Below are 18,398 nucleotides of genomic sequence, written 5' to 3'. Positions count from 1 at the left end.
ATACACTACCTGTACGTGGCTGGTTACTGGCTGTATAATACTGGTAATACTCACACTACCTGTACGTGGCTGGTTACTGGTTGTATAATACTGGTAATACACTGCCTGTACGTGGCTGGTTACTGGCTGTGTAATACTGGTAATACTCACACTACCTGTACGTGTCTGGTTACTGGCTGTATAATACTGGTAATACACTACCTGTACGTGGCTGGTTACTGTCTGTATAATACTGGTAATACACTGCCTGTACGTGGCTGGTTACTGGCTGTATAATACTGGTAATACACTACCTGAGCATGGCTGGTTACTGGTTGTATAATACTGGTAATACACTGCCTGTATGTGGCTGGTTACTGGCTGTGTAATACTGGTAATACTCACACTACCTGTACGTGTCTGGTTACTGGCTGTATAATACTGGTAATACACTACCTGTACGTGGCTGGTTACTGGCTGTATAATACTGGTAATACACTACCTGTACGTGGCTGGTTACTGGCTGTATAACACTGGTAATACTCACACTGTCTGTACGTGGCTGGTTACTGTCTGTATAATACTGGTAATACTCACACTACCTGTACGTGTCTGGTTACTGGCTGTATAATACTGGTAATACACTACCTGTACGTGGCTGGTTACTGTCTGTATAACACTGGTACTGTAATGCTCACACTACCTGTACGTGGCTGGTTACTGGCTGTATAATACTGGTAATACTCACACTACCTGTACGTGGCTGGTTAGTGTCTGTATAACACTGGTAATACTCACACTACCTGTACGTGGCTGGTTACTGGCTGTATAATACTGGTAATACTCACACTACCTGTACATGGCTGGTTACTGGCTGTATAATACTGGTAATACTCACACTACCTGTACGTGTCTGGTTACTGGCTGTATAATACTGGTAATACTCACACTACCTGTACATGTCTGGTTACTGGCTGTATAATACTGGTAATAAACTACCTGTACGTGGCTGGTTACTGGCTGTATAATACTGGTAATACTCACACTACCTGTACGTGGCTGGTTACTGGTTGTATAATACTGGTAATACACTGCCTGTACGTGGCTGGTTACTGGCTGTGTAATACTGGTAATACTCACACTACCTGTACGTGTCTGGTTACTGGCTGTATAATACTGGTAATACACTACCTGTACGTGGCTGGTTACTGTCTGTATAATACTGGTAATACACTACCTGTACGTGTCTGGTTACTGGCTGTATAATACTGGTAATACACTACCTGTACGTGGCTGGTTACTGTCTGTATAATACTGGTAATACACTACCTGTACGTGGCTGGTTACTGTCTGTATAATACTGGTAATACACTGCCTGTACGTGTCTGGTTACTGGCTGTATAATACTGGTAATACACTGCCTGTACGTGTCTGGTTACTGGCTGTATAATACTGGTAATACACTGCCTGTACGTGTCTGGTTACTGGCTGTATAATACTGGTAATACACTGCCTGTACGTGTCTGGTTACTGGCTGTTTAATACTGGTAATACACTACCTGTACGTGGCTGGTTACTGTCTGTATAATACTGGTAATACACTACCTATACGTGGCTGGTTACTGTCTGTATAATACTGGTAATACACTACCTGTACGTGTCTGGTTACTGTCTGTATAATACTGGTAATACACTACCTGTACGTGTCTGGTTACTGGCTGTATAATACTGGTAATACACTGCCTGTACGTGTCTGGTTACTGGCTGTATAATACTGGTAATACACTGCCTGTACGTGTCTGGTTACTGGCTGTATAATACTGGTAATACACTGCCTGTACGTGTCTGGTTACTGGCTGTATAATACTGGTAATACACTGCCTGTACGTGTCTGGTTACTGGCTGTATAATACTGGTAATACACTGCCTGTACGTGGCTGGTTACTGGCTGTATAATACTGCTGTATAATATTGTATTCATTACTCACCAGCTTTAAGGTGACCTTGAACTATTTGGGGTCCTGAGTACAGATTCTGTAGTTATGCATTGCTTTATAGTGGTGGGGGTGTATGCAGGTGATCGCAGTATCACACTGTACCAGCATATTATGGGTCATAACGCCGCACAAGGACCTGTAATCACTTTGTGCGATTGTCATGATATCCGCTCTGATACAGATGCTGGCAGCCGGGATAATTGTATACAACTACTAATTAACTGCTAATCCCATCTCTGTGTAATAAACCTGTTATATCCAACATCACAAAGGCTTCTTCAGAGTACCGTGTGCCAGCGATGCGTGACGTGTGTGCCGGGGGTCTGGTTATGTGTATACGGAGCAGTATATAAATAGCTTTATGTTCTGTGTTCATTAATAACATATATGCCAGGACCAGGTCTGTTCACGGCATACAGGCAGCGGCTGTTCCCAAACCCTGCACTCCTGTACTGCTGTGACCATGCTGATTAATGGAGGGTGGGCACCTGCGCTGAATGCAGAATCCGGGCACCTGCAACAAAACGTGAAATACTATCCAACAGGATGAATGTTATCTCTCCTAATATGTGTGCTCACTCCTGACCTGCCTCTGCCCCGCACATATCATATATACTGTTACCAGACCTAGAACCTGACCTGCCTCTGCCCCGCACATATCATGTATACTGTTACCAGACCTAAAACCTGACCTGCCTCTGCCCTGCACATATCATATATACTGTTACCAGACCTAGAACCTGACCTGCCTCTGCCCCGCACATATCATATATACTGTTACCAGACCTAAAACCTGACCTGCCTCTGCCCTGCACATATCATATATACTGTTACCAGACCTAGAACCTGACCTGCCTCTGCCCCGCACATATCATATATACTGTTACCAGACCTAGAACCGGACCTGCCTCTGCCCTGCACACTATCATGTATACTGTTACCTGACCTGCCTCTGCTCTGCACATATCATATATACTGTTACCAGACCTAGAACCTGACCTGCCTCTGCCCCGCACATATCATATATACTGTTACCAGACCTAGAACCGGACCTGCCTCTGCCCCGCACATATCATATATACTGTTACCAGACCTAAAATCTAACCTGCCTCTGCCCCGCACATATCATATATACTGTTACCAGACCTAGAACCTGACCTGCCTCTGCCCCGCACATATCATATATACTGTTACCAGACCTAGAACCGGACCTGCCTCTGCCACGCACATATCATATATACTGTTACCAGACCTAAAATCTAACCTGCCTCTGCCCCGCACATATCATATATACTGTTACCAGACCTAAAATCTAACCTGCCTCTGCCCCGCACATATCATATATACTGCTACCAGACCTAGAACCGGACCTGCCTCTGCCCTTCACATATCATGTATACTGCTACCAGACCTAGAACCGGCCCTGACCTGCCTCTGCCCCGCACATATCATGTATACTGTTACCAGACCTAAAACCTGACCTGCCTCTGCCCCGCGCATATCATATATATATATACTGTTACCAGTCCTAGACCTGACCTGCCTCTGCCCCGCACATATCATATATACTGTTACCAGACCTAGGACCGGACCTGCCTCTGCCCTGCACACTATCATGTATACTGCTACCAGACCTAGAACCGGACCTGACCTGCCTCTGCCCCGCACATATCATATATACTGTTACCAGACCTAAAATCTAACCTGCCTCTGCCCCGCACATATCATATATACTGTTACCAGACCTAGGACCGGACCTGCCTCTGCCCTGCACACTATCATGTATACTGCTACCAGACCTAGAACCGGACCTGACCTGCCTCTGCCCCGCACATATCATATATACTGTTACCAGACCTAGAACCTGACCTGCCTCTGCCCCGCACATATCATATATACTGTTACCAGACCTAAAACCGGACCTGCCTCTGCCCTTCACATATCATGTATACTGCTACCAGACCTAGAACCGGCCCTGACCTGCCTCTGCCCCGCACATATCATGTATACTGTTACCAGACCTAAAACCTGACCTGCCTCTGCCCCGCGCATATCATATATATATATACTGTTACCAGTCCTAGACCTGACCTGCCTCTGCCCCGCACATATCATATATACTGTTACCAGACCTAGGACCGGACCTGCCTCTGCCCTGCACACTATCATGTATACTGCTACCAGACCTAGAACCGGACCTGACCTGCCTCTGCCCCGCACATATCATATATACTGTTACCAGACCTAAAATCTAACCTGCCTCTGCCCCGCACATATCATATATACTGTTACCAGACCTAGGACCGGACCTGCCTCTGCCCTGCACACTATCATGTATACTGCTACCAGACCTAGAACCGGACCTGACCTGCCTCTGCCCCGCACATATCATATATACTGTTACCAGACCTAGAACCTGACCTGCCTCTGCCCCGCACATATCATATATACTGTTACCAGACCTAAAACCGGACCTGCCTCTGCCCTTCACATATCATGTATACTGCTACCAGACCTAGAACCGGCCCTGACCTGCCTCTGCCCCGCACATATCATGTATACTGTTACCAGACCTAAAACCTGACCTGCCTCTGCCCCGCGCATATCATATATAAATATACTGTTACCAGTCCTAGACCTGACCTGCCTCTGCCCCGCACATATCATATATACTGTTACCAGACCTAGGACCGGACCTGCCTCTGCCCTGCACACTATCATGTATACTGCTACCAGACCTAGAACCGGACCTGACCTGCCTCTGCCCCGCACATATCATATATACTGTTACCAGACCTAAAATCTAACCTGCCTCTGCCCCGCACATATCATATATACTGTTACCAGACCTAGGACCGGACCTGCCTCTGCCCTGCACACTATCATGTATACTGCTACCAGACCTAGAACCGGACCTGACCTGCCTCTGCCCCGCACATATCATATATACTGTTACCAGACCTAGAACCTGACCTGCCTCTGCCCCGCACATATCATATATACTGTTACCAGACCTAAAACCGGACCTGCCTCTACCCTTCACATATCATGTATACTGCTACCAGACCTAGAACCGGCCCTGACCTGCCTCTGCCCCGCACATATCATGTATACTGTTACCAGACCTAAAACCTGACCTGCCTCTGCCCCGCGCATATCATATATATATACTGTTACCAGTCCTAGACCTGACCTGCCTCTGCCCCGCACATATCATATATACTGTTACCAGACCTAGGACCGGACCTGCCTCTGCCCTGCACACTATCATGTATACTGCTACCAGACCTAGAACCGGACCTGACCTGCCTCTGCCCCGTACATATCATATATACTGTTACCAGACCTAGAACCTGACCTGCCTCTGCCCCGCGCATATCATATATATATATATACGGTTACCAGTCCTAGACCTGACCTGCCTCTGCCCTGCACACTATCATGTATACTGTTACCAGACCTAGAACCGGCCCTGACCTGCCTCTGCCCCGCACATATCATATATACTGTTACCAGACCTAAAACCTGACCTGCCTCTGCCCCGCACATATCATATATACTGTTACCAGACCTAGAACCGGACCTGCCTCTGCCCTTCACATATCATGTATACTGCTACCAGACCTAGAACCGAACCTGACCTGCCTCTGCCCCGCGCATATCATATATATACTGTTACCAGACCTAGAACCGGACCTGCCTCTGCCCTGCACACTATCATGTATACTGTTACCAGACCTAGAACCGGCCCTGACCTGCCTCTGCCCCGCACATATCATATATACTGTTACCAGACCTAAAACCTGACCTGCCTCTGCCCCGCACATATCATATATATACTGTTACCAGACCTAGAACCGGACCGGACCTGACCTGCCTCTGCCCTGCACATATCATGTATACTGTTACCAGACCTAGAACCTGACCTGCCTCTGCCCTGCACATATCATGTATACTGTTACCAGACCTAGAACCGGACCTGACCTGCCTCTGCCCTGCACATATCATATATACTGTTACCAGACCTAGAACCGGACCTGACCTGCCTCTTCCCTGCACATATCATGTATACTGTTACCAGACCTAGAACCTGACCTGCCTCTGCCCTTCACATATCATGTATACTGTTACCAGACCTAGAACCGGACCTGACCTGCCTCTGCCCTGCACATATCATATATACTGTTACCAGACCTAGAACCTGACCTGCCTCTGCCCTGCACATATCATATATACTGTTACCAGACCTAGAACCTGACCTGCCTCTGCCCCGCGCATATCATATATATACTGTTACCAGACCTAGAACCGGACCTGACCTGCCTCTGCCCTGCGCATATCATGTATACTGTTACCAGACCTAGAACCTGACCTGACCTGCCTCTGCCCTGCGCATATCATGTATACTGTTACCAGACCTAGAACCTGACCAGCCTCTGCCCTGCACATATCATATATACTGTTACCAGACCTAGAACCAAACCTGACCTGCCCTGCACTAATCCTATATACTCTTACCAGACCTAGAACCGGACCTGACCTGCCTCTGCCCCGCACATCTCATATATACTGTTACCAGACCTAGAACCGGACCTGACCTGCCTCTGCCCTGCACATATCATGTATACTGTTACCAGTCCTAGACCTGACCTGCCCCGCACATATCATGTATACTGTTACCAGACCTAGAACCAGACCTGCCTCTGCCCTGCACATATCATGTATACTGTTACCAGTCCTAGACCTGACCTGCCTCTGCCCTGCACATATCATGTATACTGTTACCAGTCCTAGACCTGACCTGCCTCTGCCCTGCACATATCATGTATACTGTTACCAGCCTAGAACCGGACCTCTGCCCTGCACATATCATGTATACTGTTACCAGACCTAGAACCGGACCTGACATGCCTCTGCCCTGCACATATTATACTCCATGTCTCCCACAGGTAGCGGTGTGATATTATACCCTATGTGTGACATATAGGTCCCCCCCTACCCCCCCGCAGGTAGCGTTGTGATATTTTACACTATGTGTGTCTGTAACGTTCCCTCCCTCAGGCAGCGGTGTGATATTATACCCTATGTGTGACTGTAACGTTCCCTCCTGCAGGTAGCGGTGTGATATTATACCCTATGTGTGACTGTAACGTTCTCTCCTGCAGGTAGCGGTGTGATATTATACCCTATGTGTGACTGTAACGTTCTCTCCTGCAGGTAGCGGTGTGATATTATACCCTATGTGTGATGTAACGTTCTCTCCTGCAGGCAGCGGTGTGATATTATACACTATGTGTGACTGTAACGTTCCCTCCCGCAGGTAGCGGTGTGATATTATACCCTATGTGTGACTGTAACGTTCCCTCCCTCAGGTAGCGGTGTGATATTATACCCTATGTGTGACTGTAACGTTCTCTCCTGCAGGTAGCGGTGTGATATTATACCCTATGTCTGACTGTGACGTTCCCTCCCACAGGTAGCGGTGTGATATTATACCCTATGTGTGACATATAGGTCCCCCCCTACCCCCCCGCAGGTAGCGTTGTGATATTATACACTATGTGTGTCTGTAACGTTCCCTCCCTCAGGCAGCGGTGTGATATTATACCCTATGTGTGACTGTAACGTTCCCTCCTGCAGGTAGCGGTGTGATATTATACCCTATGTGTGACTGTAACGTTCTCTCCTGCAGGTAGCGGTGTGATATTATACCCTATGTGTGACTGTAACCTTCTCTCCTGCAGGTAGCGGTGTGATATTATACCCTATGTGTGACTGTAACGTTCTCTCCTGCAGGCAGCGGTGTGATATTATACACTATGTGTGACTGTAACGTTCCCTCCCGCAGGTAGCGGTGTGATATTATACCCTATGTGTGACTGTAACGTTCCCTCCCTCAGGTAGCGGTGTGATATTATACCCTATGTGTGACTGTGACGTTCTCTCCTGCAGGTAGCGGTGTGATATTATACCCTATGTCTGACTGTGACGTTCCCTCCCGCAGGCAGCGGTGTGATATTATACCCTATGTGTGACTGTAACGTTCTCTCCTGCAGGTAGCGGTGTGATATTATACCCTATGTCTGACTGTAACGTTCCCTCCCTCAGGTAACGGTGTGATATTATACCCTATGTCTGACTGTGACGTTCCCTCCCGCAGGTAGCGTTGTGATATTATACACTATGTGTGTCTGTAACGTTCCCTCCCTCAGGCAGCGGTGTGATATTATACCCTATGTGTGACTGTAACGTTCCCTCCTGCAGGTAGCGGTGTGATATTATACCCTATGTGTGACTGTAACGTTCTCTCCTGCAGGTAGCGGTGTGATATTATACCCTATGTGTGACTGTAACGTTCCCTCCCTCAGGCAGCGGTGTGATATTATACCCTATGTGTGACTGTAACGTTCTCTCCTGCAGGTAGCGGTGTGATATTATACCCTATGTGTGACTGTAACGTTCTCTCCTGCAGGCAGCGGTGTGATATTATACACTATGTGTGACTGTAACGTTCCCTCCCGCAGGTAGCGGTGTGATATTATACCCTATGTGTGACTGTAACGTTCCCTCCCTCAGGTAGCGGTGTGATATTATACCCTATGTGTGACTGTGACGTTCTCTCCTGCAGGTAGCGGTGTGATATTATACCCTATGTCTGACTGTGACGTTCCCTCCCGCAGGCAGCGGTGTGACATTATTCCCTATGTGTGACTGTGACGTTCCCTCCCGCAGGTAGCGGTGTGATATTATACCCTATGTGTGACTGTGACGTTCCCTCCCGCAGGCAGCGGTGTGATATTATACCCTATATGTGACTGTGACGTTCCCTCCCGCAGGTAGCGGTGTGATATTATACCCTATGTGTGACTGTGACGTTCCCTCCCGCAGGTAGCGGTGTGATATTATACCCTATGTCTGACTGTGACGTTCCCTCCCGCAGGCAGCGGTGTGACATTATTCCCTATGTGTGACTGTGACGTTCCCTCCCGCAGGTAGCGGTGTGATATTATACCCTATGTGTGACTGTGACGTTCCCTCCCGCAGGCAGCGGTGTGATATTATACCCTATATGTGACTGTGACGTTCCCTCCCGCAGGTAGCGGTGTGATATTATACCCTATGTGTGACTGTGACGTTCCCTCCCGCAGGTAGCGGTGTGATATTATACCCTATATGTGACTGTAACGTTCTCTCCTGCAGGTAGCGGTGTGATATTATACCCTATGTGTGACTGTAACGTTCCCTCCCGCAGGTAGCGGTGTGATATTATACCCTATGTGTGACTGACGTTCTCTTCTGCAGGTAGCGGTGTGATATTATACCCTATGTGTTACTGACGTTCCCTCCCTCAGGCAGCGGTGTGATATTATACCCTATGTGTGACTGTAACGTTCCCTCCCTCAGGCAGCGGTGTGATATTATACCCTATGTCTGACTGTAACGTTCCCTCCCTCAGGTAGCGGTGTGATATTATACCCTATGTCTGACTGTAACGTTCTCTCCTGCAGGTAGCGGTGTGATATTATACCCTATGTGTGACTGTGACGTTCCCTCCCGCAGGTAGCGTTGTGATATTATACCCTATGTCTGACTGTGACGTTCCCTCCCTCAGGCAGCGGTGTGATATTATACCCTATGTGTGACTGACGTTCCCTCCCGCAGGTAGCCGTGTGATATTATACCCTATGTCTGACTGTGACGTTCCCTCCCGCAGGTAGCCGTGAGATATTATACCCTATGTCTGACTGTGACGTTCCCTCCCGCAGGTAGCCGTGTGATATTATACCCTATGTCTGACTGTGACGTTCCCTCCCGCAGGTAGCCGTGAGATATTATACCCTATGTGTGACTGTAACGTTCCCTCCCTCAGGCAGCGGTGTGATATTATACCCTATGTGTGACTGTAACGTTCCCTCCCTCAGGTAGCGGTGTGATATTATACCCTATGTGTGACTGTAACGTTCCCTCCCGCAGGTAGCGGTGTGATATTATACCCTATGTGTGACTGTGACGTTCCCTCCCTCAGGCAGCGGTGTGATATTATACCCTATGTCTGACTGTAACGTTCCCTCCCTCAGGTAGCGGTGTGATATTATACCCTATGTCTGACTGTAACGTTCCCTCCCTCAGGCAGCGGTCTGATATTATACCCTATGTGTGACTGTGACGTTCCCTCCCTCAGGTAGCGGTGTGATATTATACCCTATGTGTGACTGTGACGTTCCCTCCCGCAGGTAGCGGTGTGTTATTATACCCTATGTCTGACTGTGACGTTCCCTCCCTCAGGCAGCGGTGTGATATTATACCCTATGTGTGACTGTGACGTTCCCTCCCTCAGGCAGCGGTGTGATATTATACCCTATGTCTGACTGTGACGTTCCCTCCCTCAGGTAGCGGTGTGATATTATACCCTATGTGTGACTGTGACGTTCCCTCCCTCAGGCAGCGGTGTGTTATTATACCCTATGTCTGACTGTGACGTTCCCTCCCTCAGGCAGCGGTGTGATATTATACCCTATGTCTGACTGTAACGTTCCCTCCCGCAGGTAGCGGTGTGATATTATACCCTATGTGTGACTGTGACGTTCCCTCCCTCAGGCAGCGGTGTGATATTATACCCTATGTCTGACTGTAACGTTCCCTCCCGCAGGCAGCGGTGTGACATTATTCCCTATGTGTGACTGTGACGTTCCCTCCCTCAGGCAGCGGTGTGATATTATACCCTATGTGTGACTGTGACGTTCCCTCCCTCAGGCAGCGGTGTGATATTATACCCTATGTGTGACTGTGACGTTCCCTCCCTCAGGCAGCGGTGTGATATTATACCCTATGTGTGACTGTAACGTTCCCTCCCTCAGGCAGCGGTGTGATATTATACCCTATATGTGACTGTAACGTTCCCTCCCTCAGGCAGCGGTGTGATATTATACCCTATGTGTGACTGTGACGTTCCCTCCCTCAGGCAGCGGTGTGATATTATACCCTATGTCTGACTGTAACGTTCCCTCCCGCAGGTAGCGGTGTGATATTATACCCTATGTGTGACTGTAACGTTCCCTCCCTCAGGCAGCGGTGTGATATTATACCCTATATGTGACTGTAACGTTCCCTCCCTCAGGCAGCGGTGTGATATTATACACTATGTGTGACTGTAACGTTCCCTCCCTCAGGTAGCGGTGCGATATTATACCCTATGTGTGACTGTGACGTTTCCTCCCGCAGGTAGCGGTGTGATATTATACCCTATGTGTGACTGTGACGTTCCCTCCCTCAGGCAGCGGTGTGATATTATACCCTATGTCTGACTGTAACGTTCCCTCCCGCAGGTAGCGGTCTGATATTATACCCTATGTCTGACTGTAACGTTCCCTCCCGCAGGTAGCGGTCTGATATTATACCCTATGTGTGACTGTGACGTTCCCTCCCTCAGGCAGCGGTGTGATATTATACCCTATGTGTGACTGTGACGTTCCCTCCCTCAGGCAGCGGTGTGATATTATACCCTATGTGTGACTGTAACGTTCCCTCCCTCAGGCAGCGGTGTGATATTATACCCTATATGTGACTGTAACGTTCCCTCCCTCAGGCAGCGGTGTGATATTATACCCTATGTGTGACTGTGACGTTCCCTCCCTCAGGCAGCGGTGTGATATTATACCCTATGTCTGACTGTAACGTTCCCTCCCGCAGGTAGCGGTGTGATATTATACCCTATGTGTGACTGTAACGTTCCCTCCCTCAGGCAGCGGTGTGATATTATACCCTATATGTGACTGTAACGTTCCCTCCCTCAGGCAGCGGTGTGATATTATACACTATGTGTGACTGTAACGTTCCCTCCCTCAGGTAGCGGTGCGATATTATACCCTATGTGTGACTGTGACGTTTCCTCCCGCAGGTAGCGGTGTGATATTATACCCTATGTGTGACTGTGACGTTCCCTCCCTCAGGCAGCGGTGTGATATTATACCCTATGTCTGACTGTAACGTTCCCTCCCGCAGGTAGCGGTCTGATATTATACCCTATGTCTGACTGTAACGTTCCCTCCCGCAGGTAGCGGTCTGATATTATACCCTATGTGTGACTGTAACGTTCCCTCCCGCAGGTAGCGGTCTGATATTATACCCTATGTGTGACTGTAACGTTCCCTCCCGCAGGTAGCGGTGTGATGTTATACCCTATGTGTGACTGTGACGTTCCCTCCTGCAGGTACTGGTGTGATATTATACCCTATGTGTGACTGTGACGTTCCCTCCTGCAGGTACTGGTGTGATATTATACCCTATGTGTGACTGTGACGTTCCCTCCTGCAGGTACTGGTGTGATATTATACCCTATGTGTGACTGTGACGTTCCCTCCCGCAGGTAGCGGTGTGATATAATACCCTATGTGTGACTGTAACGTTCCCTCCCATGTAGGTAGCGGTGTGATATTATACCCTATGTCTGACTGTAACGTTCCTTCCCGCAGGTAGCGGTGTGATATTATACCCTATGTGTGACTGTAACGTTCCCTCCCTCAGGTAGCGGTGTGATATTATACTCTATGTGTGACTGTAACGTTCCCTCCCATGTAGGTAGCGGTGTGATATTATACCCTATGTCTGACTGTAACGTTCCTTCCCGCAGGTAGCGGTGTGATATTATACACTATGTGTGACTGTAACGTTCCCTCCCTCAGGTAGCGGTGCGATATTATACCCTATGTGTGACTGTGACGTCCCCTCCCGCAGGTAGCGGTGTGATATTATACCCTATGTGTGACTGTGACGTTCCCTCCCTCAGGCAGCGGTGTGATATTATACCCTATGTGTGACTGTAACGTTCCCTCCCTCAGGCAGCGGTGTGATATTATACCCTATATGTGACTGTAACGTTCCCTCCCTCAGGCAGCGGTGTGATATTATACCCTATGTGTGACTGTGACGTTCCCTCCCTCAGGCAGCGGTGTGATATTATACCCTATGTCTGACTGTGACGTTCCCTCCCTCAGGTAGCGGTGTGATATTATACCCTGGGCGAAATGTAATAGGGTGCGATTTTTGGACGAGTTCCAAACTCGCCAGAAATCGCACCTTTAAAAATCGCGTTTTTTGCCGCGAATTCGCATATGTAATGAGATGCGAATTAGCGGCAAAAAATGCGATTTGCCGCGATTTTTAGTCATGAAAATGTGCGCATTTTCATAAATGCGATTTTGTTCCAAAAAAAAAAAGTAAAAAAAAAAACGGCGTGGGGTCCCCCCTCCTAAGCATAACCAGCCCCGGGCTCATTGAGCCGGACCTGGTTCCAAAAATACGGGGGGACAAAAAGCATAGGGGTCCCCCGTATTTCTGAAACCAGCCCCGGACTCTTGGACCGGTCCTGGTTCCAAAAATACGGGGGACAAAAAATCTGGGGGTCCCCCGTATTTTGAAACCAGCACCGGGCTCCAACAGCCCGCGGTGTCATGCCACAGCCGGGGGACACTTTTTATACAAGGTCCTCCGGCCAAAACATGAGCACCGTGGCTGGTCAGCCTTGGACGGGGTACCTGGAGGAGTGGGGACCCCCCCAATAAAGGGGTCCCCCCCCCCCCAGGCTTCACCCGTCCAGGGCTGAAGCCCGGGCTGTCACCGGCGTCCGTGGCCAGTGGACGCCGGCCTGATAGGGTTAAATCCATCATACATATCATTACATTGCTTTTTACCGGCGAACTACAAGTGCCAGCAGACCTCCCCCGCATGCTGGGACTTGGAGAACCACAAGTCCCAGCATGCGGGGCATTAATGGGCCCGCTGGGACTTGTAGTCCACCTGTAAAAAGAATGTTTATAAAAAACACACACACAGAGAAGTACAAGTTTATTACACACACACACCTCACTTTTACACCAGCATACTTACCATTCCTGGATCCAGCGCTGGTCTGGCTGCTTCACAGCCGGCTCCCCCCCGCACTGACAGGCAGCGGGGAGAACCGGCTTTCTCCGTTGCCTGTCACCGGCTTTCTCCATAGCTTCTGTAGCACTGTCCGAGTGCTACAGAGGCTGAGAGCGTGATTGGCTGAGCTACAGTATGCGTCTCCATGGAGACGCATAGCTCAGCCAATCAGGACTGAGCTATGCGTCTCCATGGAGACGCATACTGTAGCTCAGCCAATCACGCTCTCAGCCTCTGTAGCACTCGGACAGCGCTACAGAAGCTGTTAGAAGCAACGGAGAAAGCTGGTTCTCCCCGCTGCCTGTCAGTGCGGGGGGAGCCGGCTGTGAAGCAGCCAGACCAGCGCTGGATCCAGGAATGGTAAGTAACGCTGGTGTAAAAGTGAGGTGTGTGTGTGTAATAAACTTGTACTTCTCTGTGTGTGTGTTTTTTTATAAACATTCTTTTTACAGGTGGACTACAAGTCCCAGCGGGCCCATTAATGCCCCGCATGCTGGGACTTGTGGTTCTCCAAGTCCCAGCATGCGGGGGAGGTCTGCTGGCACTTGTAGTTCGCCGGTAAAAAGCAATGTAATGATATGTATGATGGATTTAACCCTATCAGGCCGGCGTCCACTGGCCACGGACGCCGGTGACAGCCCCGGGCTTCAGCCCTGGACGGGTGAAGCCTGGGGGGGGGGGACCCCTTTATTGGGGGGGTCCCCACTCCTCCAGGTACCCCGTCCAAGGCTGACCAGCCACGGTGCTCATGTTTTGGCCGGGGGACCTTGTATAAAAAGTGTCCCCCGGCTGTGGCATGACACCGCGGGCTGTTGGAGCCCGGTGCTGGTTTCAAAATACGGGGGACCCCCAGATTTTTTGTCCCCCGTATTTTTGGAACCAGGACCGGTCCAAGAGTCCGGGGCTGGTTTCAGAAATACGGGGGACCCCTATGCTTTTTGTCCCCCCGTATTTTTGGAACCAGGTCCGGCTCAATGAGCCCGGGGCTGGTTATGCTTAGGAGGGGGGACCCCACGCCGTTTTTTTTTTTTATAAAAACACTTTTACACATTTTTATTAACAGAACCATGCACAGATCTCAATGATCTGTGCATGGTTCTGTCAAATTCGCCTGTCAGAACCTGGTCTATTTTTTTTGCGATTTTTGGTAACATTGACCAAAAATCGCACCCTATTACATTTGCGAGTTGTATACTTTATAATGGGAAAACATCTGGATGCGAATTGAAATGTGACTAAAAATCGCACTTCGAAAAGTGCGATTTCGCGGTAAAAAGTGCGATTTTTTTACCGCGATTTTCAACCTATTAAATGTGCGATTTTCGGAAAATGTGCGATTTCGGCCGTTTTTGACCAAAAATCGCACATGTATAAAAAATCACACCCTATTACATTTCGCCCCCTATGTCTGACTGTAACGTTCCCTCCCGCAGGTAGCGGTCTGATATTATACCCTATGTGTGACTGTAACGTTCCCTCCCGCAGGTAGCGGTCTGATATTATACCCTATGTGTGACTGTAACGTTCCCTCCCGCAGGTAGCGGTCTGATATTATACCCTATGTGTGACTGTAACGTTCCCTCCCGCAGGTAGCGGTGTGATATTATACCCTATGTCTGACTGTGACGTTCCCTCCCTCAGGCAGCGGTGTGATATTATACCCTATGTGTGACTGTAACGTTCCCTCCCGCAGGTAGCGGTGTGATATTATACCCTATGTGTGACTGTAACGTTCCCTCCCGCAGGTAGCGGTGTGATATTATACCCTATGTGTGACTGTGACGTTCCCTCCCGCAGGCAGCAGTGTGATATTATACCCTATGTGTGACTGTAACGTTCCCTCCCGCAGGTAGCGGTGTGATATTATACCCTATGCGTGACTGTGACGTTTCCTCCTGCAGGTAGCAGTGTGATATTATACCCTATGTCTGACTGTAACGTTCCTTCCCGCAGGTAGCGGTGTGATATTATACACTATGTGTGACTGTAACGTTCCCTCCCTCAGGTAGCGGTGTGATATTATACTCTGTGTGACTGTAACGTTCCCTCCCATGTAGGTAGCGGTGTGATATTATACCCTATGTCTGACTGTAACGTTCCTTCCCGCAGGTAGCGGTGTGATATTATACACTATGTGTGACTGTAACGTTCCCTCCCTCAGGTAGCGGTGCGATATTATACCCTATGTGTGACTGTGACGTCCCCTCCCGCAGGTAGCGGTGTGATATTATACCCTATGCGTGACTGTGACGTTTCCTCCTGCAGGTAGCAGTGTGATATTATACCCTATGTCTGACTGTAACGTTCCTTCCCGCAGGTAGCGGTGTGATATTATACACTATGTGTGACTGTAACGTTCCCTCCCTCAGGTAGCGGTGTGATATTATACTCTATGTGTGACTGTAACGTTCCCTCCCATGTAGGTAGCGGTGTGATATTATACCCTATGTCTGACTGTAACGTTCCTTCCCGCAGGTAGCGGTGTGATATTATACACTATGTGTGACTGTAACGTTCCCTCCCTCAGGTAGCGGTGCGATATTATACCCTATGTGTGACTGTGACGTCCCCTCCCGCAGGTAGCGGTGTGATATTATACCCTATGTGTGACTGTGACGTTCCCTCCCGCAGGCAGCGGTGTGATATTATACCCTATGTGTGACTGTGACGTTCCCTCCCGCAGGCAGCGGTATGATATTATACCCTATGTGTGACTGTAACGTTCCCTCCCGCAGGTAGCGGTGTGATATTATACCCTATGTCTGACTGTAACGTTCCCTCCCGCAGGTAGCGGTGTGATATTATACCCTATGTGTGACTGTGACGTTCCCTCCCGCAGGCAGCGGTGTGATATTATACCCTATGTCTGACTGTAACGTTCCCTCCCTCAGGTAGCGGTGTGATATTATACCCTATGTGTGACTGTAACGTTCCATCTCTCAGGCAGCGGTGTGATATTATACCCTATGTGTGACTGTAATGTTCCATCTCTCAGGCAGCGGTGTGATATTATACCCTATGTGTGACTGTAACGTTCCCTCCCTCAGGCAGCGGTGTGATATTATACCCTATATGTGACTGAGACGTTCCCTCCCTCAGGCAGCGGTGTGATATTATACCCTATGTCTGACTGTGACGTTCCCTCCCGCAGGCAGCGGTGTGATATTATACCCTATGTGTGACTGTAACGTTCCCTCCCGCAGGCAGCGGTGTGATATTATACCCTATGTGTGACTGTGACGTTCCCTCCCTCAGGCAGCGGTGTGATATTATACCCTATGTGTGACTGTGACGTTCCCTCCCTCAGGCAGCGGTGTGATATTATACCCTATGTGTGACTGTGACGTTCTCTCCCGCAGGTAGCGGTGTGATATTATACCCTATGTCTGACTGTAACGTTCCCTCCCGCAGGTAGCGGTGTGATATTATACCCTATGTCTGACTGTAACGTTCCCTCCTGCAGGTAGCGGTGTGATATTATACCCTATGTGTGACTGTAACGTTCCCTCCCTCAGGTAGCGGTGTGATATTATTCCCCATGTCTGACTGTGACGTTCCCTCCCGCAGGTAGCGGTGTGATATTATACCCTATGTGTGACTGTAACGTTCCCTCCCGCAGGCAGCGGTGTGATATTATACCCTATGTGTGACTGTAACGTTCCCTCCCGCAGGTAGCGGTGTGATATTATACCCTATGTGTTACTGACGTTCCCTCCCTCAGGCAGCGGTGTGATATTATACCCTATGTGTGACTGTGACGTTCCCTCCCGCAGGTAGCGGTGTGATATTATACCCTATGTCTGACTGTAAAGTTCCCTCCCATGTAGGTAGCGGGACATCTTTTGATTTCCACAGACAGATCGATTATTTGTTCCTGGTCGGTACAGAAGAGGGAAAGATTCATAAGGTAACTAAGTAAATATCTGTTGTGTTCATTGTCCAGATACAGAAGGGATTCCAAATCATTAATTGTTTATGATTGATAGTGAATATTTTGCCATCAATGGGGATATAACCAGACCAGCTCAGTGACGGGCACAGTATAAAGGGACGTTACTGTCCCAGATCAGCTCAGTGACGGGCACAGTATACTGTAGGTGGACCAGACCAGCTCAGTGACGGGCACAGTATAGGTGGACCAGACCAGCTCAGTGACGGGCACAGTATAGGTGGACCAGACCAGCTCAGTGACGGGCACAGTATAGGTGGACCAGACCAGCTCAGTGACGGGCACTGTATAGAGGGACCAGACCAGCTGAGTGACGGGCACAGTGTAGGGGGACCAGACCAGCTCAGTGACGGGCACGGTATAGGGGGACCAGACCAGCTCAGTGACGGGCACAGTATAGGGGGACCAGAGCAGCTCAGTGACGGGCACGGTATAGGGGGACCATAGCAGCTCAGTGACGGGCACAGTAAGGGGGGGCCAGACAAGCTCAGTGACGGGCACAGTATAGGGGGACCAGACCAGCTCAGTGACGGGCACAGTATAAAGGGACG

At 49.2% G+C, this 18,398-nt stretch overlaps 1 protein-coding gene across 1 annotated transcript in view; it reads left to right on the top strand.

The window, feature by feature from the left end:
• The window catches only part of DNAI1 (dynein axonemal intermediate chain 1), a 292,217-nt gene that overhangs the window by 98,950 nt on the left and 174,869 nt on the right, over window positions 1-18,398 (top strand). Inside the window, exon 17 of the mRNA XM_083155454.1 lies at window positions 17,726-17,805. Within this exon, the coding sequence (XP_083011580.1) occupies window positions 17,726-17,805 (80 nt within the window). The remainder of the gene's footprint in view (window positions 1-17,725; window positions 17,806-18,398) is intronic.

The sequence above is a fragment of the Crinia signifera genome, chromosome 1, assembly GCF_055691185.1.
Source record: "Crinia signifera chromosome 1, ASM5569118v1, whole genome shotgun sequence".
Taxonomy (NCBI): Eukaryota; Metazoa; Chordata; class Amphibia; order Anura; family Myobatrachidae; genus Crinia; species Crinia signifera.
The sequence above is the reverse complement of the archived record's forward strand: the minus strand, read 5'-3'. Positions and strand labels throughout refer to the sequence as shown.